At 36.3% G+C, this 27,557-nt stretch overlaps 3 protein-coding genes across 5 annotated transcripts in view; 2 read left to right on the top strand and 1 right to left on the bottom strand.

The window, feature by feature from the left end:
• Positions 1–26: 26 nt before the first annotated feature.
• Positions 27–11,914, top strand: LOC135692054 (aconitate hydratase, mitochondrial). The gene is made up of 26 exons (XM_065210077.2): positions 27–210; positions 1,712–1,777; positions 2,241–2,320; positions 2,566–2,632; positions 3,115–3,225; positions 3,387–3,467; positions 3,634–3,726; positions 3,860–3,929; positions 4,110–4,198; positions 4,472–4,523; positions 4,665–4,763; positions 4,928–5,124; positions 5,452–5,557; positions 5,738–5,969; positions 6,383–6,494; positions 6,814–6,886; positions 7,435–7,484; positions 7,638–7,667; positions 8,041–8,166; positions 8,500–8,531; positions 8,799–8,864; positions 9,727–9,820; positions 10,176–10,308; positions 10,668–10,688; positions 10,827–10,927; positions 11,484–11,914. Exons 1-26 carry the CDS (start codon positions 181–183, stop codon positions 11,616–11,618), a joined length of 2,346 nt encoding a protein of 781 aa, XP_065066149.2. The 5' UTR covers positions 27–180; the 3' UTR covers positions 11,619–11,914.
• A 298-nt stretch (positions 11,915–12,212) lies between these two features.
• Positions 12,213–27,557, bottom strand: part of LOC135692044 (uncharacterized) — a 34,115-nt gene continuing 18,770 nt past the window's right edge. For 2 of the 3 annotated variants that reach the window (XM_065210062.2, XM_065210061.2), the window contains exons 15-27: positions 27,065–27,390; positions 25,969–26,267; positions 25,086–25,558; positions 24,164–24,223; positions 23,597–23,649; positions 22,920–23,030; positions 21,784–21,885; positions 20,951–21,170; positions 19,232–19,825; positions 18,274–18,579; positions 14,776–14,841; positions 14,166–14,229; positions 12,213–13,525 (exon numbers count right to left, since the gene is read on the bottom strand). In XM_065210062.2, the coding sequence (XP_065066134.2) occupies positions 13,444–13,525; positions 14,166–14,229; positions 14,776–14,841; positions 18,274–18,579; positions 19,232–19,825; positions 20,951–21,170; positions 21,784–21,885; positions 22,920–23,030; positions 23,597–23,649; positions 24,164–24,223; positions 25,086–25,558; positions 25,969–26,267; positions 27,065–27,390 (2,756 nt within the window). In that variant the 3' untranslated portion in view covers positions 12,213–13,443. The remainder of the gene's footprint in view (positions 13,526–14,165; positions 14,230–14,775; positions 14,842–18,273; positions 18,580–19,231; positions 19,826–20,950; positions 21,171–21,783; positions 21,886–22,919; positions 23,031–23,596; positions 23,650–24,163; positions 24,224–25,085; positions 25,559–25,968; positions 26,268–27,064; positions 27,391–27,557) is intronic. The other variant, XM_065210063.2, reaches the window with a different exon arrangement.
• Positions 14,815–17,017, top strand: LOC135691939 (uncharacterized). Its single transcript, XM_065209947.2, has 2 exons — positions 14,815–15,076; positions 16,065–17,017. The coding sequence occupies exons 1-2, from the start codon at positions 14,977–14,979 to the stop codon at positions 17,015–17,017; spliced, it is 1,053 nt and encodes a 350-aa protein (XP_065066019.1). The 5' UTR covers positions 14,815–14,976.

Consider the following 27,557-nt stretch of genomic DNA (forward strand, 5'->3'; position numbering starts at 1 on the left):
GGAGCATTTAGGATAGATGTCAGTTGAAGTGAATTCCGCTGACCTTTGGTACCAGAGAATCGCAGATCTCAGGCCTTTTTCAAAGCTTTGCACCAATCGTTAGTTGCGGTGTGCATGTGTCTTTGAAATTATTCTCAGAAGAACACATTAGACAAAAGAAAACCGAAGATCAAGAGAAAAATGTTTCGACTAGTAGCAAAGCAACGTACTGTGAGTCATCCTTCTCCTCATAACCTCACTCAAATTTTTTTCAAGTGTTCTGTTGATTGGCAAGCATCCAATCCCATGTCGAGGAATAAACCTATTTTTGAGAAAAAGCTGCAAAATTCCAATGTTAGATAATAACTTTAAAAAGAACCGTTAAATAAGCATATTGCCTTAGAGCACAGCAGAGCTCTGGTTCTTACAAAAATAGGCAAGCCTGCATGCTTTGCAAAAAAAATTTAAATTTTTACTGAGAACATACATGTATGCGGTTGTGTCTGTGTTACACTGCGTGTGTGAACATCAGTAAAGATAGGTAATTGTAATTTAAATGATTTTGTATGTAGAATATTTAGCTTGGTCTAATTGCCTTCCACAACAGGTGCCATTTTCAAAAAAATGCACAAAGTTATAAAGTTTTTGTAAAAAGAATTTCATTCACATTGTTTTTAGAGGTTATGTTCAGTAGAGCATTACAATTCTAGTTTTGTGATAACCATGTTGCATATTTAGGGTTGGAGCATATAAAACCAGGGGTGCTGTTCTAAAAGTTAAGCGAGGCTGTCCAAAAAAGTTAAGGGGGCTGTGCTGCAGACAACTTCTAGAAGCCACACACATGACCACCCTCAATATTCATCACCTTTCAGTTAAAGATTTTATGTTGTGTTTACAAAATCATTCAGCCTATTCACAAATTAAAAAAGACTCATAGGAAATAGCTCATTGATTGAAAATTTAAAGCATAATAAAGGGATGCTAACATAGAATGTGTTCAACCAAGCATGTGCTCACTTGTGATGGGTGGGGGCTGAGATCTCTCATTCGAAAACCCTTTGAAGTCTATCAGAATTTTAAGCTTGAGCCCTCTCTCCAAAAAACCTTTCTATACAACTGCTACTTTTCATTTAATATATATACCTGTCATCACTTATGGTTTTTTTCTATGGAGGGAAGGTTACCAAATGATATTAATAACAAAGATATAAAGGCTAGGCTAAAATACACCCACACATTGTACCATTTTTGACAACCTGCTTTTGTCCTACTCTCTTTGTGAAACATTTTTAAGTTGTTTGTAATTTTGGAATTGTCAAGTTTTATTTGTGTCTGAAGTCTGTCAAAAAATCAAAATAGGTGATGAATAACACAACTGAGGGCTCTGAATACAGACCCAAACAACTTAATTCTCAACCGCATCATTCCACCTCTATTTTGGGAAAGACTTGTAATTAACTATTAATGGCCACAGGGTTGTGATGCACTTTCATGCTCCCTGTGGTATCGTTTTGTATATTGTGTATATTGTCAACTGTTATGAGCATAAATATAAAAAATTATGGTTGAGATCACGAAGCTTCAAACCTATGATAGGCCCACAGCTTTGCCTCTTTATCATTTATCAGAGTAAAGGTAGTAGCTCAAATTAATCGATAAATATCCCTTTATAATGCTCTTACATCTCTTATCATATTTAAACTTAATATTTATACTATCTTTTGCATATTAGGCCATTGGTGCTGAAATTGGAAAGCATGTCAGGGCCATTGCGACATCACCCTTTCTATCAAACATGGTAAGTTTCTTTTTAGTTGAAATCCTATTATTTTGGACACAATGATGATGGTTATTTTTGTGGGTGTTAAATTTTTTAGCAATTAGTATATCAGCATTACAAAGGCTCTCCATGTGCTTTATCAGGATGTGATGAAAAAGATTTATGTCTTATGTATATATATAATGTTCAGAAATTATAGGTCTGTAACTACACTTATACGATATTCCATGTTAATGCTTTCATATGCACCTGTCATATGATGTAATCAGTATGATGCATTAATTAAAAAGGTAATGGAAAACATTTTACTGATCTTTTTTACTTGCATATTCACATACTTGAAATTATTTGCACATAATTAAGGAATATGCCAACCATTGATTATGTTCAGACTTGAATCAGCTGACTGCTGATGTTTTTTCTTACCCCTGGCCAGGATTGTATCTTCTGATCAATATGAAAGTTTTTGTTTGTTTCATAGGTACCCATGAGCAAATTTGACCCAAACAATGCAATTAATTATGAGAAAATGGACAGTAATTTGAAAATTATTAAAGACAGGTAACCATTCATGTTTTGTTTGCTATTTACATTTATGAGCATTTTTGTAACTTGATGTTAGAGTGTTTAAGTGTTTTTTGGTGCATATGCTTGGTATTATGTAGAACACCTTGTCTTTTATATGATTATTCATAATTAAACAGAACAAAGTAAGGAACTGAATAATTAAAGATACCTAGTCATGCTATTTACCCTCATCTGTACCCTGCTTAGAGACTACATCAACATATTTTGTGTTATTTTAGGTTACAAAGACCACTTACTTTGTCTGAGAAGGTCCTATACAGTCATATCGATGACCCTATCAACCAAGTGAGTTTTTTCCGACTACCATGTTGAGTGCATGATTCTCTGAAACTTTCTCTAGGTCATGAGTAATCCTTCATTGCATCACAGAGGCTGCCACCTAAATGTTACTATTTACACAAAAGCTGTTGATGTCTCTTCCAGAGGACCAGTTTACCATGCATTTACCAGGGCCTAATTTTTTTTTTTGACAGGAATAAAAAGCTGACTGCCTATTGGGTTGAGCTATTTGTTTATAACATCATCACCAAGTTTTAAGAAAGAGTGAATAAGGGTCCCTGTCTGAAAATTGTTAGTATTTGATTAGAAAAAGCTTCAACTTTGATTAACTTTTGGATTCAAGAGTCTTTCATCATATTACCAAGACGAATAGTTTGTTACAATCCTTGACAATCCTCCAGTTTGATTTTTGTATCTTATTCGTGCAATAGAATATTTTTCATAAAATTTTATTCAGGTTTTACTAAGACAGTTTCATCTATTTACAGGACATTGAAAGAGGAAAGTCCTATTTGAAGTTGCGCCCAGATCGAGTTGCCATGCAAGATGCTACTGCACAAATGGCAATGTTGCAGTTCATTTCAAGTGGGCTGCAAAGGGTGAGCTTTTTTAAATTAATTCACTAACAGAGTATAGAATGGTTGCTTATGATATACATGGAGTATTGTGTTGCTTTATGTTATGGTTTATACATTCATTCTACATGAAAACAACTGATTTGTTAATCTTGTGTAAGACTTGTCTGTAATGAACTTTTCAGGTTGCTGTACCTTCCACAATTCACTGTGACCATTTGATAGAAGCACAACTGGGAGGAGATAAAGACTTGGCAAGGGCTAAAGTAAGAATCTTATCATTGATTATTTCTTGTAATCCAGCCTTTTTAGATTAGCATTTGCATTGATTTAGTGAAGCATCGAAGACTATATCAAACAATCTACCTTTTTGTTATGCTGATACTTCAATGTCTAGCAACAAAACAATCCATGTTTTCTCTCTTTTAACAGGATATCAATAAAGAAGTGTATAACTTTCTGGCCAGTGCTGGTGCAAAATATGGAGTTGGTTTCTGGAAACCAGGCTCAGGAATCATCCATCAGGTTTATACACATTGTGCAAAGAATTTCTTTCTGTTACTTGAGTAAATTTAAGCTCTTTAATGTTGTTCCTTGCTCCATGGTTTTCAATTTATTTGTTCTTGCATTTAAAAGGCTTTGTGTCAATTTTTTGTAGATTGTTTTAGAGAATTACGCTTTCCCTGGAGTTCTTTTGATTGGAACTGACAGTCATACACCAAATGGAGGTAAGTACAAAATGTTGAAATATTTCTGTTTGAATGCAGTCTTACCAAGACCAGAAGGAAGCAAATGTGTTCTAAAGTACAGTAAAAAATTGAAGATATGCTAGGCAAATGCATCACTTTAGCATAAATGCGTCACTTTAGCAATAACTGTATTTGTAATTAATAGATTCAACTTTTCAGGTGGTCTTGGTGGCTTGTGCATTGGAGTGGGTGGTGCAGATGCAGTTGATGTTATGGCAGGACTCCCATGGGAACTCAAATGTCCAAAGGTACAAAAAAAGTCTTCTACAATTCAGCAGATCCTGTAACTTGCAGGAGTTAGCAATAAAAGCCTGTATTTATCACGATAGTTAAGCTTTACATGTTAGAATCTTATACGAATTTTTAGATTTCAAATTATCAATAGAGAAGAAAATATCTGATGCCAGCTCTGAAATCGTATTTCTAGCACAACAATTTTCATTTTGTTAAAGATTTTGTTCGTGCTCTGATACTGTTTTGTAATGTTTCAGTTTTAATGGTTGCAAAATTTGTTGCCCTAGGTGATTGGTGTGAGATTAACTGGCAAGCTGAGTGGCTGGACATCGCCAAAGGGTACCTTGCATCGCCTTCTTTTTCTTTTCACAGTTTTTGATCTACTTAAATGTAAATTCGAATCCATGATAAATTGATAAACCAACTCCCTATCTAACCTCTACAAACTTACTGTTTATATTTGTTTTCTTTTTTCTACAGATGTTATTTTGAAGGTTGCTGGAATTCTCACCGTAAAAGGTGGAACTGGTGCCATTGTCGAATATCATGGACCTGGGGTTGATTCGATTTCTTGCACAGGTTGGCAGATTTCGTTTTCTGTTTACCTCTGTTGTATATTTCACCATTTTAAGTCTTTGATTGCTCTTGTAAAGCTTATTGACTGTCCGTATCTTGGTTAAAGGTCCTTGTGTCTTGTCCTATAGTGTGTTCCTTTTTTTAATGTACTTTGATGTATTTTTCAGGAATGGGTACCATCTGCAATATGGGTGCTGAAATCGGTGCAACAACTTCCGTCTTTCCCTTTGGACCAAGCATGGCAAGATTTCTGCATGCATCCAATAGATCGTCTATATCTGATTTGGCGGCCAAGTATCAACACATACTGTCTCCTGATGAAAACGCGCCTTATGACGAGCTGATCGAGATAAACTTGAGTGAAGTAATGATTACACAGTGATTTATTTATTATTCTCTTTTATTATTTAGCAGCAGAATCGAAAATCCTAAAGATAATATAACTTGTTTTTTATTAACATTGATGTGAAATTACATGTTATTTTGATACAAACATCATACAAGGTTAGACGCTGGTGTTAAAAATCTTCAACATTGCACAAAGCAATTCAAGCCGTTGAGAAATCTGCTCTAATAAACAAGAAGGTCTAGAAGGCATTTCCCTCTCAAGCTGGAATAGGATGTTATTAACATATGTAAAAAAATATCCAAATAAGCCAGTTGGTAATTAATCTGAATTTCATGGTTGTAGCTTGAGCCTCATGTGAATGGCCCCTTCACTCCTGATCTTGCTCATCCAATTGGAAAGCTTGGAGAAAATGCAAAAGCTAATGGTTGGCCGACCGATATAAAAGTTGGTAAGTATCAACTTACGGCTGAGTAAATGTTTTATCCAGTCAGTTCCATGATTTATATGAAGAGTAACGTAATAACTGAAGACATTGTTTGTACGAAAAATCTCTTTTTCTTGGTTTCCTGTATCAAGAATTTGGGCTTGCTTGAAAATGCAGACTAAATAAGTTTATTTTGTCTTCAAGGGTTGATTGGAAGCTGCACCAACAGCAGTTATGAAGACATGACGCGAGCCGCTAGTGTTGCAAAACAGGCCTTGAGTCATGGCATTAAAGCGAAATCGTTGTACACCGTTACACCTGGATCAGAACAGATTAGAGCTACGATAGAACGTGACGGAATCGCAGAGACACTAAGAGACTTTGGTGGCACTGTTTTAGCAAATGCCTGTGGCCCATGTATTGGACAGTGGGACAGGTAGATTTAATACTACACTTGAGGCAACATCTCATCACGGACTCATTTATGTTCTTAACAATAATCATAAATTCATATAGATACCAAAAGCTTTTTTATGATACTAAAAGCAGATACCAGAAAAAATTGCGGTCCAAGTGGCATTCACCTTGAGGAAGAGTTCAAAGGAAACTCGAGTGCCACATCCAAATTCTGCATTGTTTCTTAAGAGGTTTTCTGAGCAGAAGAGTATTGTCCGGAAGAAAGATGGACACTACTCAGTATTCTGCCAAAATAGATAGCAAAATTTCTTTACTCATTATCTCTTTGCACAGTATGATTGTGATCGTAAGCAATTTCGCGAATGGTTCACATAAACTCTTCTGAAGTGAGGACCATAATGGTTATTCTATTTTTGAAGTTTTTGTTCACAGACAAGATGTACCAAAAGGAGAAAAGAACACAATCGTGACTTCATACAACAGAAATTTCACTGGTAGGAACGATGCCAACATAAACACGCATGCGTTTGTTGCATCACCTGAGGTAAGACGTGTTCCTCAAATTAAAAAGTTCGTGTTCCTTATGTCATTGCAACCATCTACTTCGAGCTCGCTTACTTCGACACATTATAGTGCTATCAGAGTCAAAAACCGTCAAGGCTACCTTTTTTATTCTCAAGTTAAATCCAGCTTTGGCATATTTAACTTCTTTCCATCTGTTTATTTTATAAAACGTCTTCAAGCTTTAGCAGATTTAACTTCTTTCATACCCGGTTATTTTATAAAAGCACGGCACTTTGATTTATATTGCGTCAATTTCAATTGCAACAAAGTTGCTTATGAGAGGTTTATTTGCCTTTCAGATTGTTACAGCTTTGGCAATTGCCGGAGATTTGAATTTTAACCCGGAAACAGACTCCCTAAAGGGCAGCAATGGTATTGACTTAATATATTTTCATATTTTACAAGTCCGAGCCAGTCATTATAAAGTAACATATTTCTTTCAATAGTTTGACATACCAGTAAATAACGATTTGCTATTTTCTCATTTGCTGTTTTATATTATGTTTATAGTAATGATTAACCCTATCCAAAAACTCCCTCCCTAGATCTTGTAAACTTGCGAATGCTCTACCTCCTTCCAGTTTCCCAACAACCTGTCTTCATTAAAAAGAATAAACAAGCTTGATCTTTCTAATCCCATCTCACTTCCCCTTGTTAGATTTTAGCTGTAGGTTCTTTAGCCTTTCCCTAGCCTTTTCAACCAACTAAAAAACCTTGTTATTCTTCCTGGAATGACGATCAATTGTTCCTCCTTGATCTTCAGTAAAGTTCATCTCATTGCCAACGCAGATGCAATTAGAAGCGAACACTTCTATTTTAATTCCATTACAACTTCCCGTTTAAACCTTGAATCTCCATGGTGATGATTTGATTTATCAGACACCATTTTATTTATTTGACGCCGCCTTGTATTTTTGTAGGCGAAGAATTTAAACTGGAAAGTCCTTATGGTGATGAATTACCTGAAAAGGTACCCGTGTCTATTTCTCCGTCCATTTTCTTCTCGCTATGCCTTTTTCTATTCGTTAAATCAATTTCATAAATTATTTTGGTACAAAACTTCACTCATTTTTACTTGTACGAATGGACAATTCAACTAGTAATTTTAAATATTTGTTTACAGGGATTTGATCCTGGAATGGACACGTACCAGGTATGGGTTGTCTATGTTTTGAGATTTCATCTGCATTTGATTGATAGGATCTTTGTCTAGAGGCAGAAGGAACCTTCAAGGTTCAAGCATTTTTGCCCCAGTTGTTGATTGATTTCGATAAGTTTGCAGTTAAGAGGGACATTTTGGAAACAGGGAAAATGACAAATTTGACGACAATGTTGCTTGTAGAGCAACAGAAATGTTCTATTTTGTTTCTTATGATCTGCATGGTTGAAAAATAATTTTACGTGTTGCTTACCCTTCTAACGTATTGTTAGTTACATCAAGAAAGCTAAGAAATAATGAAACTATATTTCTACTCATCTGCAAAACTCAGCTACGACATTTTGAACGACTGTCTTCTATTAACCAGGAACCACCTGCAGATGGCTCATCCCTCACCGTTGATGTTGATCCAAATAGCAATCGTCTTCAGTTGCTGGAACCTTTCGATAAATGGAATGGGAAAGATTATGAGGACTTATTGATATTAATCAAGGTTTGCCTTTTATACAGGTTTCTGTTTTGTACTAAGGGGAGACTCTTTAAAAGTACCATAAATTTGTCACTGTAAAATCTAAAGCCTCCAAAATTGTTTCTTAATATTAAGCGCTCATGTTGTTTCTTACGAACAAATCAATTAAAACTAAAGTTATAATACTGCAAAATTTGAATTGGAAATGATATGTATCAATTCCCTTTTTGTACTGATGGCGAATCAATATACTTGTTGCTTGCTAATCCAATGTATTTTCGATTTTGTACCTGCTTACCTTCCTATTTCACCCACAAGTTTTTTTGTTGTGGATAACGTGGCATGTTTTCTTTCCAGATTAAAGGAAAATGTACCACAGATCACATCAGGTATTTAATTCACTTAATTTTTTCTTCTTGATGACTACATCATACGCAAGAAGTGACTGAGTGTTATCATGTTATTAGGTGTTCTAAAAACATGTACCTTAGACAGAAATTGCCAAATTAGTTCTCATCCTTCAGTACACAGGGTCTGAAAATTGCAAAGTGAATGACTTGACGTTATCGATTGTCAAGCTCTTTTTATTTTGAGACTAAACCAGTTCTCGATAACTTTTATGACCATCTTTTTATTTGAATAACATTTTCTCTTAGCATGGCAGGACCATGGCTCAAATACAGAGGCCATCTTGACAATATTTCAAATAACATGTTCATTGGGTAAGCTCATTACTTGGCTTAGATGTCATATATTTGTGTGCAATATAGAATTTGTTATCACTCGGTTATATTTTGTCGATTTTGGAAGAAATTTGACTGGAATTTAACCCTTAAAGGACAAGTGACACACTTTTCACCCTATCGTTTCTTTTCATTAACTTATAGATCATCTTTTAGAAGTAAGTTTTTCCTGGTTTGGAACAAAAAATTCTAATCAGGGGGCGCAGGGGGCGCGATTTTGCTTTGTATCACGTGACCCTATGACGTACATTGTGATAACTCAGAATTTTCCTGTAATTGATAGAGAGTTTACGAAACACGACGCGACAGGTCCAGACGAACTGTATTCGTTTACAAGCGTGTTGTAAACGTTAATATTGCACTCTATACCAGTAGCAGCAATAACAAATTATCACAATCTACGTCACGGTGTCACGTGATTCATTTCCCGCCATAATTTCAAATGGGTTTTTAAGTGGGAAAATGAAATCAGAAAGGAAAAATATTTCAACAACACTCTCATACAGCATTATACTTTTAAGTTAAAAGAAAAAAAAAATTTGGCGCCAAAAGCGTGTCACTTGTCCTTTAAACGGGAGGCGAATGTACTTTGCTATATCCTTAGGCTTAGATATCTTTCTATAACATTAAGTCTTTGCAACCAACTTCGTTTTTTCTTGTTTACTTTCCTTTATCTGTGGTTTTCCAGCAATGTCGCCATTGGTAGCATTTCGTAAATGCGCTCGTAAATTTCGTGATTGCGTACAGCCTGTTCATCATACAGAATTCCAATTGTTGCTAAATGATGTTTGTAACCCGTGCTTTTCAAGCTCAAGTAACGATCTTAATCATGTGTTTCTAGTGCAATTAACACCGAAAATGGCGAAGCCAACAATGTTAAGAATTTATTAACTGGAGAATATGGAGCAGTCCCTGACACAGCAAGGCACTACAAGGTTTGACATTATTCAACTTTTTCTATAAGCTATAAAAACATAGCAAGCTATCACCTCAGTAACCTAAGGTGTCTCTATACCAACCAATACAGTGCTATCTTGGCCTGTATCATTTGCTTGTTTAAGTCTTCAGCTCTTTGCCTTGGAAGTTATGTCTTCGCGTGAAATAAAGAATTTTTAACACACTGTTTTACATTGGCAATTAAAATGAGTTGATGTGAAGTAAACCAGTAAATAAAGGAAGAGCTAGACTTTTTACGCTTTTGAATTGGCCTCTTTTTTTTCTCAGCAAATAATTAGTGTTACAAATTTGTATGTTGTCTCTATAAGTAGCCAAAACTCTTTGCTGTCGTAGGCTCAAGGAATGGGTTGGGTTGCTATTGGAGACGAAAACTACGGTGAAGGAAGTAGCCGAGAACACGCAGCTTTGGAGCCAAGACATTTGGGAGCACGAGCAATCATAGTAAAGAGTTTTGCACGTATCCACGGTATGACCCATTTCATTCATCTGCCAATCTTAACTCGACAGTTAATTTTTTAATTGGTCGTCTTTGTAAAGTTATTGGTGAGGCGAGCTATTTTTTACAAATGGGCCAAGCGTTCCCCCTCTCTCGCTCCTCTCCACATCTTCAGTCATTCAAAGAGCATGCACAATCGTTCGACAGAAGTCATTTAAGTTTTCGTTTGCCAGCAAATCAAATTGTATTCTTTGGCTGATTTCTTGATCCTGTTCAATGACGTCGCGTAATCTTTCTGATTTATACGTCTTTCAATTGAATTAACAAGACTTAAAAAGATATTTCGCCTAACTGTGGAGTTTTTCACTGTTTTTATCTTCTTTTTTCAGAAACAAATCTCAAGAAACAAGGTTAGTGATTTTGGCTATTCCTATACTATTTTGCCATTATCCCTTTAAGTTTGACTTGTTTATCAAAGTCTACCAAAGATTATAGTTTATATTAGTTATTTGTTTTATTCCTTCATAACATAATTCATTCGTTTACAGGTATATTGCCATTGGTCTTCGAAAACCCATCAGACTACGACAAAATACAACCAAATGATAGAGTTTCTCTGCTAGGATTAAGTGAACTTGCACCCGGAAAGGTATTCAAACAATGATTTTATTTCATGTACCTCTTACTTTGTCTTAATATTCTTGGATAAAGAGAAACCAGAATGGCACTGTGTCAATTTTAAATGTAGAATGACAGGTATCAAGGTTGAAAGAAAAATTTATTTGAAAAATGTCATTTGAAACCCATAGCTCTACAAGAGACTAGAATGCACTGTATCCAAATAGTTTTGCCAAGGGTTTACTGTGAATGTGAAATTTATTATTTTTAAAAAATATGCATTTTCTGTTCTTTGAATATTAAAGCTTGATTCTTATGATCTTGGGATTTCAATGTTCTAGCACATCACCAATAGATGCATTACCAGTGGGGCCGCACCACCCTTAATATTTCGATTCATTTTAATCAAAAAGTGATATGATGCGAAAAGCTATAAAATACCATATTTTACCCTTTTCCCAATCAGTGATGTTTACGACATATTCTTACAGAAGCACCCATTAAAAAATAGGCCACTAATGAGTTTGAATGTTATTTTGTGCCAGATGAAATGCGTGGCCAAATAAATGCGTTGGTTTTTATTTTAGCCTGTTTCTTGCCGAATCAAACATGCAGATGGAAGCACCGAAACCTTTAATTTACTGCATACAATGAACGAGGGACAAATCACATGGTTCAGAGCTGGAAGTGCGCTGAACAGAATGGCTGAATTAAAACAGTAATAACTAAAAATAATGGTTATTTATCAATGTATATTTGCGAGAAATAGTTCGTTTCAAATGGCTAGTTTTGTTTAGGAAAAGAATTTTAAAACAAATAGCCTTAGTTCTTTGATGTGTGTGTTGCAAATGGCATACCCCGTTGTCGCCAGGTTTAACAGGAATTTTTAATTATTGCTGATTTTTGATATTTTAAGGCTAGTCGCAATTAACCTTAGTCTTTGAAAAATCAAACAACGAGCAGAGAATGAGTGTTTAATTTTTTGTTTTTCTACATGAATTAAATATTTCTCAGTGAATCAGATTTGGTTTTTTTGCGATGTCTCATCTTTCTGTTGTCGAAAATTTATAATAACATATTTAATAATTGAACAAATTCGGTGCTTACGTCCTAAACTAAAGGCTCAGTTTTAAGTTAACTCCACATTTTCAGCCCGGCGCTTTTGGAATCCTTTTTGACAAAACATTGTAAAGCTGCCAAAACAAGCAAAAACTTTCTCTTATTTCAACATAGTAGCTTGTGTGCATCTAAGCTATAGACACCCACAAACGAAGAAAAAGCTAACTTTAAAACGAGTTTAAAAACGACATTTAAACTAAATCAAAAGATTTTCATTCAATATAAAATTTACAATTCACTAAAGCAAGATTTCGGTTGAAATCTTAAACGATGCAAGGGATTATCTGGCCTAACATGGCAACCAATCGAATGGGAAGATGATGACGTCATGCATCTATTAATTGAATTTTAGTATTGGAGCAATATAATTCAAAAGAACAAGCAACAATCCAAATGTGGGAGATCAGTAAAACCTATCGCATGTTGGCTGAGGAACGATCAGTGAAAAGCCAGGGATTTATTTCAGAAATTCTAAACAAGGCTCAGAAACGATCTGATGTTTTTATGCTGAGTGCCAGACTATTTTGTATACGTCACAACTTTTTGTGTTATTAAGGGCTGATGACCGATTTTGCTTCGTTCAAGAATCTACGAACCATAGTATCTACAATATTTCGATCAGGAAAAGCCTGCCCCTATGCTCCGGCTAATATTTGATAAATTTGTCTTTTTCCTGGTGTATGATAAAGTTTACGGCTTTTTTAGTTGTGGTCCTGATACAAAACTTTAAAAATATATTTTCACAATTACATTTTCACTCTTTTATAGCTGCAGATCTGAACTGCTCTATATCTGGTCTTGTTGTTGTTCTCAGGGCTCTAGGCAAAAGCGACACTGGCACATCAACACATAAATTGATAGACCATAACTCACTTTATCCGCTGTCCCTTTAACTTCAATTCATAGATACATTAAACGGGCCAAGCTTTAGCAAATAAAAGACATTTACTAATACTGAAATACCCGGGTAATTTGAACTGCGAACATAACTAAACACTGAATTACGAACGTTTTGAAGCTAACCAAATTCAACGCGCCTTCACAAGTTCTATAAAAAGGAATTTTTCCAACCTTAGGGTGGAAATTAGGATAAGTACAAACGTGAGAATTAATTAAATTACATACCTCATTACATCTTTGAAATCAATTTGGCATGATTTCGCACAAGATGCTTCCTATATCGTTACCCTTACCTCAAACTGCTATAAAAATTAGCCTAACAAACAGCAGGCCTAACTGAAACGCACTGCGTCATGGCACGTGCATTTATATTCTTCAGGGAATTTGCCTGATTTCCACAAGGAATATCAACAACCATCCTTCCTTACAAAAAAATTAAATCCCTCTGGTGAGTAGAAAAGGAGCATTGTTACGTCCCTTGATAATTAAATATCAATGAGTGGAATATTTCGGAAAGAAATTAATAAATTAAAACATTGAATCTAATTGGTTTGTGAAATCTGCTATCATATCGTCAATGTCTGCCATGATTGAATCCGTTGCTGCCAATCTGAAATAAGATTAACCCGGTTTAATCAAAACATTATCGAATTGAAGAACAGAAAACTTTTATAAAGCCAAGGAGATTTATCAATAACACCAGTGAAAAGTTACAAATAACGATATTTTATATCAATGTCTAATCTTGGGTATAAAATGTCTCATCGGGATTTATGGACACTGGATATGAATGTTTTTCACCAGATGTTTTGTCATTAGGGTTTTTATACGCAATAATTGCGACTTTTGCTTCAGCTATTCATGAAAAATTTCATACCAAACAATATGACATATTCAACGACAACAGACAACATTAAAAAATATAAAATCTATTGAATATTTGATGAAAAAATCTGGCCACGTAACAGGGACTGAATGAAAAATATATAGTTTTTCAGGGGATAAAATTCTAGAATCACTAATAGCAATTTACCATGCCGAGTTTACTACCCTCTACCCCTATTAAATAAGCACTGGCATATGAAACAGTTCACTTGCATTAGATCTTAATTATTGACATTATTTTGGGGGAAAAGGAGAGAGGAAGTGCTGGTATTCGGGAATCAAACTAAAAAACCAAGAATCAAGTTGTTGGTTACACCGAATAAATTCTGGGCAAATAATGTAGAATTTTGAAAGGAAATGCTTACTCCTCGTCGATTTTTGATTTCGATGATTCAGGCTTTTCTTCTGGAGCTTGTTCTGGGATAGCAACTGTTAAAAAAAAGCAAATGAATGTTCGCTCAGTAGAAATGCATAAGGGTAAATACAAGAATGGGGGCTACGCAAAGTCTCTCGGGACTACTCCCTTCCTCTTTGCACTTTATCGCATTGGGCAAAGAAATTAAACATTTTTTATCTTTTATCATTTGGTCTTTAAGGGTGTGGAAAATTGAGATATTTAGAAAAATAGACTTTTGCGGTAACATGGAGTGAAATAGAAGTTGATTCCAAGATGAAAAAAAAACAAGTCGATCCACACGAAAACTTAAGCAGACTTCAACAAGAGGTAAGCATAGAAAACAAGTTCAGATATGTATTTGAGGACAGTGAAATTTGAAAAATAAATATGGGATTACTCTTACTCTACCAAAGGCTAATTATCAGGGAACAAGTAACTAATCTAACTGGTCGAGATGAAATGAAACTGTCAATCAGTATATGAATCGAATAACAAGAAGAAATTCTGAAAAGTCAGTTGAGAATCACAGTTAGCGAGTGTTGAGTCGAAGATGATTTGCAAAGCAATTCAAAACATACCATTGACCGGGGTGTGCTTTGTCGCCTTTCCTCTGAAGGTTTCGCGGATTTTCTCATCTAGGGGGCCTGAAACCAAGAGATGCAACATAATCAATTGTGACGTTTCATTGAAGGAATCTACTTATATAAAATGCGAAATAGCATTGAGAACAAACTATAAAGAGATTGTTGGAGCGGTGGCAAGTGGTTAGATGCTTAAAGATGGGCAGTGGAAGCACAAAGCACAGCAGGAGAGTGGCCTGGGCAGATGATGATGTTACAAGCCGGAGAGGAAGGCTCATGGAAATGATGAGACGAAAATGTAAGTGCATAATAAATTGATAGATTTTTGAAATATAACAACAAATAGGCAGTTAATTAGAGCGCCTTCGGTTTATCATTCAGACAACAGATAGGTAAATGTGAAATAAACCAGGAAAATAATAGTTCTGAGAACATAATAACTCTAATAAAAATAAGTCTGAGAACGAGGACAGTTATTTGAAATTTATTAGCAGAAATTTGCCAAAATAAAACATCTTCTTTAATTTGAGTCCTTTAAACGAGACAAGAAGATCTAGCAAACAAATCGTAGACGATAGGCAGCATTCTAGTAAATTCGAAAATTCTAGTAAATTCCAAGCCTAGACACACTGTGTCGAGATGTTTTTCCTCTTCCCCAAACTTTATAAAAATAGTAAGTTCTTAGTAAAAATAGATTGATGAATAGTAAATAAAATAAAACAATTACTTCACTTTTCTTACTGTCTAAACCCAGTAGCTTATCAGATATTTTGTATATCTATACGATAAATAGATTGTCATTTACAGGGAAATTTTTTTGGGGTAAATAATCCTTCCATTGGGATAGCATTGTGGCATAAACTGACAAGAGAAAATATGATGCACTGCAATTGCTGCTGTGCACTCTTTAATCACAAGAACATTTTATAAGAACAAGGTAATTTTTGCCGAGGCATTTTGTCGACGATTGAGACTCGAGTGCTCTTAATCCAGTTCTTGTTTTCTACATCTAAACCACTAAACAAAGATTTGGCAAGACACTTTTAGTTGCATGGTTGATTAGCTAATAAAATCTGCTCTGCTTTCGAACATGAGAGAGAATTTTCAAGAAGACCTTATTTTCTCCTAATTTTTTCATCTCAGGATGGGCACGCCCTTACGATAAATATACTAAAATGCATATTACGCCTTTACGATGTTCTTATTTATTGTGCAAATCATGCCTCGGTGTTCTTTTAAAACAGATGTATTGCATGCATTATGCTTATGAATAACTTGTTTTTCAGTCAAACGTCGCAAAGAATTCTCTCAACTGGAAATAGTGCTATTGATCTTCGAAGTTAGAGAGGGTATCATCAAGTACTTGAACATTATCGACCGATGCAATTTATCGCGAATCAGCAAGGCAGTTTACACATCTTGCAAAGGGGACCCGTACCGAATTAGAGAGATTGATCTAACTGGCGAGAGAAGATTGAGAGGAAAGAACCTGTATCTGTACATGAGAAAGCTCGGTAGACGAACAACAAAAGACATAAGGCTTCTTGCACTGCATGGGACACTTGCAGATTCTCGTGATGTTGAAGATGTAATCGATAAATGCGAAAATATCAGGATACTAAAACTTGGTGAACAGCAGCTAAGCAAAAGGATGATCGTGTCAGTCTCGAAGAAATTGTTGCTGTTGAAAGAGTTATGGGTTATCAACGCGTGCTTTATAAATATCCACACGATCCGTGTGATTGCTAAATTCCTGAAGAACATAGAAGGGCTGTTTCTACCGAACTCGAAACATTTGGACGATAAAGGCCTGATGGTTATTTCACAGAAGATGATAAATCTCCGAAGACTGTCATTACGTGGATGCGATAGTATCACCGACCTTGGGCTTCAACATGTCGTTCTGAGATGCCAGTCACTGGAGTATCTTGATGTATCTATGACGAGAACAATGGCTTATCCAACATGCATTTGGATCGCAAAAATTGCCCGCAATCTGACCAAGATCGTGGTATCAAATACACGGATTTACAACTGCGGATCTCGAGTGCTTCAGATGAAATTCAGAAAAAGAGGCCTTGATCCAGAAAAGAGCGTTGTTTTATGCAAGACTTGCAACGAGTATTGTCCCACACCAATTCATTTCAGCGAGAAACACATGATTGAGCATACACAGACGCATTTTGAAGAACCCGCCATTCTAACTGAGTACAAGCAAAGAAGGGCGAATCTTCAGTGACCAACTCTTCCCTTAATATCATCTTAGAAATTTTGGTGTCAAATGACCGTTTATATTCTATCCCGCTTAACTTGAGTCTTTGTAGCATTAAAATAAATTGAATATTTCACAAGTTTAAATTGAATATTCATTTTGATACAAATTGAAGTTCGAAGTCCTTATAACAAATATAAAACTATTTACTAATTGTATGTTTTGATTCATTTTCACCAAAACAAATGTGTTGGCGTATCACTTTTCAGAATACGGGTGAATAAACTACCCTAAGGTGAATGAAAATCTGTATTGGGAAGAGCAAATCACACTTCATCTGTGAAAAATAACTGGGCAACAATTTAAAATGGAACAAATAGTTAAAGAAGCTTCTATGTGGCCTAAAACCACGCAACTTTTCCTAACCCAAATGTTTGTTGCGTTGTTTGAAAACCCAATAGCAGAGCCCAGAAAAGCGTTTATACTTTCTTCCAAAAATGTCTTCGAAATTTGAAAACTTTCCTAAGAAAATAATATAAAAAAGAAGATGTTTGAGCATGGCGATTTAGTTCCTTATGTCTTCAATGACCTTTGTCGAGGTGTTAAATATGTGAGAGCCATTTTTGGTTCTACTTAGTAGCCAGACCAAGCACATGCTCCTTTTGTAGTTGAAATGTTACAAGATTTCAGAGCCACTTGTGGAGCATCACAGACGATTAGTGGCACTGTAAGCTGGTAGTGGAGCTTAAGCCAGCAGTAACTGGTACATGAGATGTCAACTAAACAGTTTGCCTGTCTACAACCCCCAATGTTACACTGCAGCAGGAAAATGACATTCTTAAGTTAGGGATATTTTTTTGCAAAGGAATAACTACCAGGATTGATGCCTACCAAATGCAGGTAGGATATATATCTGCCTATATCTAAGGTGGTGATTACATATCTACATTGAGAGAAAGGGGGGAACTACTGCCTTTATCTCAGACGTAAATACTAAAATTTCAGGGTATTTCACCATTATTTCAGGGTATCAGTGAATGAAATTGAAAAAGTTTATAGTCTTTCACCACAGACGGCGATATCAGTGACAAAGCAGCCTGTATTGTGACACAAGAGGCGCAAGTAATACTCTGGCTCTGTATTTCCTTGCTTCAAATTGTACGGGGAATTTAGAAGAAGAATTGTTCGGAGGAATTGCAAGGCAATGTTCTCAGGAGTTCTTTCTTTTGAAATAAAGTCTGAGCTGCACAAACATTCTGACCAATTCAAACAGTCTGACCTACCTGAAAAAGTTCTCGACCTTTCGGCCAATGTGCCTTCATTGCCATTCTGTGAAGAGTCGTGTGCTGCCTCGGGTTTCTTACTAGACATGCTGTCTCTTCTAGGAGGTGTCGGCGGTGGGACCTTTTTAAGGGATGGTTTGCGAGTAAGGGGTTCGGGCGGTGTTTTAGCTGGAGACTCTGCGTCCGGCATTGTATTAGGCCGCTGTGCTGGCAATGGCTTTATCCCAGATATTGACTTTGTTCGAGTTGGAGTAACAGCGGCTTGTGAAGGTGGCTGTGGTTGCTGTTGATTCTGTAGCCAGAAATCTAAATCAAAACGAAGATAAGTAAAGAACAATTCAAACTTTGTAAATAAAAAACGAGGTAACTTTGTAAATTCGAACTTTCAGCGCCATCAAATAACTCAAACGTGTTTGTAAATCTTCCAAAAACTTGTTTTTGTGGTGTGGCTGACTTTTTTTTGATAAATTTTTTTCCTAGTCATGTTGGCAGTCTTTCCAGAATGCTACATGCAATGTATCTTGGTTTTTCCTGTATTTGCTATTTTTTGCCAAGGTGTAAATAAGTATAAGCTAAACCACAAAAAACTAAAAAGTACACCGTCTTCTACTTGAAGATAAAATATTAGTTCAGTTCATTTCGCTTGCTACCAGTGTTCAAACCCATCGACATTGTTAACAATTTAAAATTAACGGCAATGATTAAACTTCTGCAAGTCCAGAAGTATTCAAAATCTTAATCAAGGGATGTGCTTTTCATGTTACGACAAAAAAATCACAGTTTAGGCTTTAATACGGTAACGTACTTCTCAGCATGTGGTCACTCATACGAAACCATGTATAAGGGTTAGGGTTTGGATCAGCATCTAAGAAGTACGTTAATGCATTAGCACTAAAACACGTTATGGTGAATGATACATTCGTCACAGTAAAGACATAGTGAAAGAGAAAGGTGTCACCTCTAGAGCGCGAGGCAGTCACCGCCGATTCAGAATCTTCACTTGCTGCTTTTAGATTTGGCTTTTGTGGCGTCGTTGGCTTAATGACAGCTGGTGCCTCGTTGGCATGATATTCGGAAGCAGTTCGAACCTGACCGACATTTTGAGCTGGCCTCGGTTTCGGTTTCGGCTTTGGAGCAACTGGTTGTGACGAAGTTCGTAACCGGGGGCGTGGTGCTTCTTGGTTTGCACTCTGGTTTACTTTCTGCGTCTGAGCTCTTACTGGGGCTTTTGGGGGAGTGGGGACATTTGGCTCTCCAGCGGGATTCGAGGACTCTTTCCCCGAGGGAGGCGGTAAATTATCTCGATTTAGTAAGAAGGCACTTTCTAATTCATTGGCTGGGGGTGGAGCCGGGAAACTAAATTCTCTAGTAGACTCTTCGATTTCCTCAGCTGGTGGGGTTAATGTATGATTCGCCGTTGCGATGGGCTTCAAAGGCTTCAGGTTAGGCGGGGTGATGCCTTGTAGAGAAGGAGGTTCTGCTCTTTCATCCAGACGTTTGGCAGGTTTTCTCGGAGCTTGAGCTTTCGAAACTGGCGAGTCACTCTTTGAAACTGCAAGCAAACAGAATTAACTGATTCAGCACTTGCTCATAACATAAACGGGCAATGCCTACAAACAATACAGCGCTACACTACATTCTTCCTATTAGCAATTTGAAGAGTGCAATGTCTATGAAAATATTCAGCCGTCCGCTTAATAAATTTTTACACTTTCATTTTTTTGTTTCTACATTTCAGATATGTTAGCCCCAAAGATGCTAAAACGAGTTTTGCAGAGGGTTACAGTAAACTCTCATCCATTAACAAGCAGATCAAGTCTATAAGAAATTGGAGAAAAAATATATGTAGATAAGCAGTTCTTAGAAAAAAATCAGGCTAGTGTCTTTGCCCCCTTCCAGATTAACTTGATCTTCAACTACGAAAATGTTTTAGCTGATCGAAAATACAAAAACCGACGTTTTAGTTGATGAATCTTATTCAAAACATTTAGAAGCACAATGTTCAACTTTTTTTGCGGTATAAAATTTGAAAATGGCTTTGAAAAATGTAAACGTAAAATGTTTGCTATTTAGAAAACCATTTTCAAATCTTAAACGTCTTAAATGAAGATTGGTGTTTTGGTTGTCACCGAGATATTCTATCTAGGAGATTAAGTGACAATTAAGTGCATAAAGACACAGACTATTCTTAACAGTTCTACTGCAGGCTGGATTCTGCATGGACAAAAGACGCAATTTCCTTATGACAGTAACATGCAATAAATTTGCTTAAGTGCACCAATATGCCACGGATTGATCTTTGCTGATTTTCAATAAGCAATTGATAGCCGGACCGGTCTTAGTTAGTTCTCGATTACCGGGGGCTTTTCGGGCAGTTTCATTACTCGGAATCGCCGGCTTTTCTCATTTTATATCATTGCCCGTCATCAGCTGCAGGAATCTGCCACGGATTGACCTTTGCTGATTTGATGAATCATCAAAATTATCTAAATTATTATTATTATTATTATTATTAATTATTATTAATAAATAATTATTAAAATAAATGAATCGTATTCTATATCTCGAACTTGAGATTTACTTTAGGAAATTTATCTATTTATAACTATGTTCACTTTTATATGCTTAAATGTAGGTAGCTTAAAGAAATGACAGTTTTGGATTACGGTTTTCTTACCTGCAACGACGGCATCAAGTTCAGCTGTCAGCTCAACATCCGATAACTTTTGAACAGCGAGCAAGAGCTTCTTTTGATGACCTTTTTTCTTAATTTCTATCATTTCCAAATCGGATAAATCCAAATCTTTTATGAAATCCATTTCGTCAAAACCGCCCTCAATGAAATTGCTCTCGTAGGCAGCCAAGTCTAGAAGTGTGAGCCACTGTCCTACCTCAGCCTGTGGATTAAATGAATATGATATATAAATGCAGCAAAATCAAAACAAGGCAGGGGGATTTAGGATATAAACATAATCCATCGAACTGAAAGGTTTTTGTTGTGAAACCGTATTCTACATCTCGAAAACTTGCGTTGAATGAATTGAAATACATTATTTTTTCGTCAATGTTGCAGCTCTCAATGCTACCGAGGGAACCCTTGAAAAAATTAATAACCTCTTGTTAATACATCATATGAATCGAAAATAAGCTAAAAGAGGCTAGATAGGTAAAAATTATGGTATTAACTTAGACCTCAATGGGAAAGAGCGGATATTCTACATTTACATGCTGAAATACGGCAAAAACGAAACGTGATCTCCAAAGCGTGCTTAATTTTGTATCTATATCCCTCACTTGTAAATTCACAACACAGAGTGATTTTGTTAGAGCAAGGGCACTGCAAAGAGCACGAAGAGTAAAGAAAGGAGAAAATGCTGATAAATTAAAGAACAAGCAAGGACTAGAGAAGCACTGAAATACAACTGTTTTATCACTGTCACGTTTAAGATAAGCCATTAAGTGTTGTTTCAGCCAAAATGGATATGACTAGGCGTTTTCGTAAACACATACCGGTTTATGAGTTGGTAATCTTGGAGAAGGCCCGAGCTTTGTGATCTCCGAAAGCAGTTTCTTCCGATGACCAGCTTTTGTAATGCCAATCGTTGTTAAATCCTTTGACCAAAAATAAAAAACCATCAAAAATATAGCTGTAATTGCAAAGTATAACAAAAGCTAAGCAGCTAGTCTATCCCTTGCTTTATGTGCTTCAGCAAGTTACTGCAAGAAAACGATGTACATACTTTGTTTATTGCTTATGTGCAATGGCGATACAGGTAACAAATACGTAGTAATTAATATACAAAGGTGACACATCTAATAAAGAAGCACAAAAAACCTCGACCCCCCCCCCCCCTTATGAAGTAGGATTTAATTGCTGATCAAGATGGAGCTAGATGGGTATGAATCGTGGTGACTAAAGCCCACCGCACACGGCAGACTTGAAAGGCGAATATTTTTGTCTTCAAATAAGCCAAATAAGCCGCACGAATCATAGATTGCGCGCATGACAGATTTTCGTCTTTGAAGCACAGACAGGAAATTGCTTGGCGGGAAGTTTCAAGAGAACATTTTCATGTGATCAAAACTTAGTCGCTTATTGGCCACTCAATCTGTCTTCGATAGATTTTTGTCTTTTGGATCCGCACACGGCAAACTTTTGTCTTTGTCTTTCAAAGACCGTCTTCGAAAATTAAACATGTTTCACTTCGAAGAATGTCTTTGAAAGACAAAAATCTTCGTCTTTGACAAGCGCATACGGCAGATTTCTGTCTTTGGAATGCTCACGATAAATCTTCGTCTTTCAAAGACAAAAGTCTGCCGTGTGCGCGGGCTTAAGATTGTAAGAGGAATTAAGGTTTACACGAAGCTGAGATCAAATTAAACGCTATCGTTTGAAAGACAAAGTCTCCCTTAGCTTGTAACCTAATTCAAATTGCTCTACCACATTTGTAGCAAGAAAAAAAAGTCTAAAGGGCCTCGGCCATAGGCCGAAACTACTAGGACTGCACGGTGCATCGTTGTTTCGTATTCATCATCAGAATCACCCTAAGCAATCAATTGCTCTATTCGCATCTGGCCTACAATCCTGCTTCACTTGAATGAGGTTCAAGGCAGTTTAAAGCGGCATAAATTTCTAACAAACATACCTCTGGCGTGACCCCCCGTACGCTGATCATGTCATACCCCTCTGAGTGAAAATTCTGAAAATACTGAGGCAACTTTAGATCAATAAGCCACGACAATAACTCCTTCTCGTCCTAAAGTATAAAAAAATAGAAATCAAATTCGAGATGCATGGCTAGAGACTTGAAGAATAAAAAAACACAAGAAAACGAGTAACATGAACTTTAAGAACAGTGATTCAACATTTCTATTATCTCTAAGAAAAATACTTTATCAGTATATTACTTTATCAAAAGCATATCTCAAAAATACGTTTAGAATAATCATCGGAAAAAGATAATTACAAGGACTTCATGCTGGAAATCTATCTTTGAACACTTGATTAACAGAAACACGTACAAAATTTGTTCAAAATGGAGGCTGTAATCTGGGTTGAGATTAGCAAAGCTCGAAATTAATTATATAATATTTAATTAACCATTTGCTAAAATCAATGTTCAGTTTCGGTATATTATTCATTCATCATCATTAGAATTCCAGAATATACCGAAATTATCTTAGAGGGTTTGCTTGTTGTGACTGCTCTAAAAAGCTCCAATGCTTGAGTCTGATTCCTTCCTGAACCAAAGATTTTACTTTCTAACAATCATTTTAATGATACTGAACAGTATATTAAAGATTTTCATAAACATGAAATTACCTGTGTCTTTTCGTCCATATTCAGCTGGCATAGGAACGGAGTTTTCACGGAATCTAAAAAAGACCAAAATATCTAACAATACCTGATTCTACGTTCAATCCCGGCCAAAATTCCTTGGAGCGCCCAACTGTTTAAGTGTTGCCTTGAAAAAATAGCTGTTCCCAGTAAAAATTCATACATCTTACCCCCTTCCCTCAAAAACAATATTGGTTGTGGAGTCAGATATAATTGTTACCTGAAATGAGTCCATTCGACAAATCCGAACCTATTAACACTGCATAAAACAACATTGTTCAATGGGGGAGAGGGAATGCAGCATAAATATTCAAATTTGGCAGGCATTGTTGGTGGCAATATGAAATAAATCTTAGGAAAAATTTAGCAATCACTTGAAACGGTGATCAAATTTTGGGCAAATTGAAAATATGTGCCCAGGAAACAGCAAAAAAGTAGCATGGAATAAACGAATCTACGAGACAAAATGTCCCTCATTCAGTTACTGATATTTTTCAAAACTCCAAATAGCTATAAAAATATTATAAATTTAATCAAAACAAGATAACATACCAGTTGGTGCGATTGGGCTGAAGGGTTCCTGGCAGCTCTTTCGATTCATTTTGGGTGGCACTAGAAAATAAATACGGTAACAACATCAGATGAAATAGCGATATATTCGAATGGTCTGAATAGTTATGTTATCTGAATCTTATAAATTTGAATTAAAGTAACAGACAATTCCAAACACTGTAGTGTACTTAGCTGGACAACCATTTCGTGGTTGACAAAACCTAAATTGAGAGGTTATGATAACAAAATGATTGAAATCATCTTCTGGAGGCTTAAACTGCTAAATAAAAACTTTGTTATGGAAATAACAAAAACACACACTGTAAGCATTACTAGAATCAAATTAAACTTGATGAGACTAGTCGATAAGATGGAAATAGCCGGTACGTTAAATGCGTTCTTCCTCATAAGTGCATGCATCCGAAATAGGCCGAAACAATAGAATTAACTGGAAGAAACGTCGATTCATTCAATGAATGAAAAATAAATATACTGAGCTAATCAAAAGACCAATACAAGTTAGAGTAAATAGTTTTTTAGCCTTTTAGCAAAACTATTTCAGCAAACAAACATGCGAAATAATTGCAATAATAATTTTCATTGTTTATTCGTGTTTGTTCTTAACTTGAAAATGACAGTGGTCTTGCACTGACTGCAAAACAATGAACACTTGAAATTAAAAATTGGCGTTCCAAGTTGCAATGAGAATTTGATGCAATCATTCGACGTAGCATTCAACGCAAGCATTTGACGCAAGCATTCGATGCAAGCATTTGACGCAAGCATTCTTCAAAAGCCTACAAAGATATGCAAGCTTTACCGTATGAATTAACCTAACATCAAAATATAAGATCATCTTTATTACATCCAAACAGCAAGTTCAAACTTCCTGTTACTGTGCTTCTGAAATCTCAATACTCACATGGCACTGGTCTTGTCGTCGACCAATCTGACTTTGCAGCAACAGTTGCGGATCTGGGCTTCTGCGCTTCTTGGCTTGAGGGGAAGAAATTTTCATAATTGCTAGGAGAGTTGGCGGGCATGGTCGCTGTCGGCGGCATGTAATTTTCATAATCAACATAAGGTTCCGATTGCAGATTTGGCATTTCTTGCAACTGGTCTTTCGTTGCAAAATCAAATGGATTTTGTACATGAACAGGCACAAACTGCCTTGGTTGCACGTTCTCGTAATTATCCTGGCGGTGATGAATAATGCGACTTTCAATCTTCTTCGGCGGCGAGGGCGGAATTTCTGCTGATGCCTGATTCTTAAGTGGCAAGGGCGGCGGTGGCGAAGGGAATGGTTCCTCCATTGAATGTCCTTGCATATCTTCGTACCCAAATGCCATGCTTGTCGATCGGAGAGAGGCTTTCTCCTCCGGAGTTCTACCCATCCTAAATGATGTCAACGTCGTAAAAGAACTTAACTTAGAATAAAGTCGTTTTCATTCATATATGTTTCAATTTTTATTACCACTTTCTCAAAAAGCCCAAAACAGGAACAGTGTGCGCCCCGCTAAAAATCTATCCAATACAAAAACTAGCTTTTTACCTATTCCACTTAATCAATGGCCTAGAAGACGAGACCAGTCAATGATTTTTCACTTGTGCTCGCAGTATTCAGAGTTGGTTAGTTAAATTTTGAAAAAGTTGTTACAATTCTCGGCTCTTTGTTCTGTAATTGTGTCTGTTTTTCCATTTTTTTTTTGGCACAACCGAAGGCTAAACCAAAATAATTTTAAAATCAATACGCCTTTAATTGTTTTGAAAGTCCTGTGTTTGAACTTATCAACAACATAACTTACCTAGATAGAAGTTCTTCATTCAAATCCATCTTCTCCTTTTCTCCGGCACACTCCAGATGCCTATTGCCCGTACTTGTTCCCGGTATGTTCCTGGCCTCCGAATGAATACGGGGCCCATTTTGTCCAAACTCATTTGAACGCTGATCAGCTATATAAACATCTGCATAATTCGGCTTGGTCTTTTGAGCCATGCTATCGGGACCTGGGCTGCCCCCGTTTTTGAACGCTATCTCAGCGTAATTAGTTCCAGGGTAGTTCGTCATCCGCTGTTTATCTTGATCTGTCGGCTCGTGTTGCTGCTAGATGATAAATGTAAGATGATGAAAAAACCTTGGTATGCATCAGTGAAAAATATATATGTACAGCTGGATAACCCAGACTCACATTGTGTCAGACTGCTTTTCAATTCCAATTGGATATTTCTACTCTATCCAATTCAAAGGTTGTACCCCGGGTAAGTTGGTCATTCGCTTAGTCAGATCCTTTTCTTTTCTTCCATGCAGGTCGGATTTAACGGAATCCAACTGTACTTTCCCCAACATGCAATATACAATCTCTTTTGTCCGGTGTGAAAATTGTTTTTTTATAAAACTTTTTCATGTAAAAGGCAACTACAGCTTCCAAAAAGAAGGAAGTATTGTGGAACGCGAGAAATAAAACCTGGCATAGGAATATTACAAATTTTAAAGAATTTTCATCAAAAATGTTTTATTCCTGATTCACATCTCTACTTGATCAGAGAATTATAAAATTCAGAAATATTTGCTTACACCCTTCATATTTCCAGCTCAACACGAGAAGAACCATAATATTTTACCTTAATCTTCTAATTTTCAAGATAACGAAAATCTCAGGTCATTGCACGACTCAATTTCTCCCAGCCTCGAGGTAGTTATCTTATTAGATACGCGAAATTATAGGGAATAATTGAATGGTGTGTGAGATATAGGGCTAACATGCGACTTTACGGGCAGTTTTGAACGCTGTTTGAAATAAAGGCCTAAAAATGGTCAGTTAGGACCATGCTTAACACAGCACTGAATACAGTAACATAAAAAGACTCAGCACCAATTCACTGTGTCTAGCACAAGCATACCTCAAAAGGTGGCTGAGTAGGGAATATCCTTGGTGACTTGAGAGCTGGTTGCGGAACAGCGTCATAAACATTTGCCTCCATGGAAAGTCTTGGATGACCTGGAACTGCATCATATGTTGCTTCCACTATCGTACCAGACAAACGGCTGTGAATCCCAGAATCATTTGAAGTATCAGCAGAGCTGGATCGATTTGATAACGAACCGGACGCGGAAAATTCCTCACGAGCCTGAATCTTCTGTCTCTGCGCTGATGCTGTTTTAGAGTCTTTTTTGAAACTATTAAGGCGCGGAATGTTTGGCGGTTTCTTACTGTCCGGGCTTAAGGCTGTGAAAGTAAAAATAGTTTGCAAGTGACAAATTGAATGTAAAATCAGAAACATGAAAATAATTTTGAATGTTTATTCAAAAACCTCCTTACATTTTTTCAAAAAACCTATTCCCTTAAATTTGCTTAAATTTATGACACCATAGAAATATTTGTGTAATGTTTCT

This window comes from Rhopilema esculentum, chromosome 13, assembly GCF_057945365.1.
Source record: "Rhopilema esculentum isolate cy_ngs chromosome 13, ASM5794536v1, whole genome shotgun sequence".
NCBI lineage: Eukaryota > Metazoa > Cnidaria > Scyphozoa > Rhizostomeae > Rhizostomatidae > Rhopilema > Rhopilema esculentum.

What these genes read in the sequence shown, in the direction of transcription:
- LOC135692054 (XM_065210077.2), top strand. Translation starts at nt 181, where the DNA reads ATGTTTCGACTAGTAGCAAAGCAACGTACT. An exon ending in CAGTCATACACCAAATGGAG is followed by an intron (nt 3,930 to 4,109) that starts GTAAGTACAAAA and finishes TCAACTTTTCAG; the next exon opens with GTGGTCTTGGTGGCTTGTGC. An exon ending in GCCGACCGATATAAAAGTTG is followed by an intron (nt 5,558 to 5,737) that starts GTAAGTATCAAC and finishes TTTGTCTTCAAG; the next exon opens with GGTTGATTGGAAGCTGCACC.
- LOC135691939 (XM_065209947.2), top strand. Translation starts at nt 14,977, where the DNA reads ATGGGCAGTGGAAGCACAAAGCACAGCAGGAGAGTGGCCTGGGCAGAT. An exon ending in GGAAATGATGAGACGAAAAT is followed by an intron (nt 15,077 to 16,064) that starts GTAAGTGCATAA and finishes CTTGTTTTTCAG; the next exon opens with TCAAACGTCGCAAAGAATTC.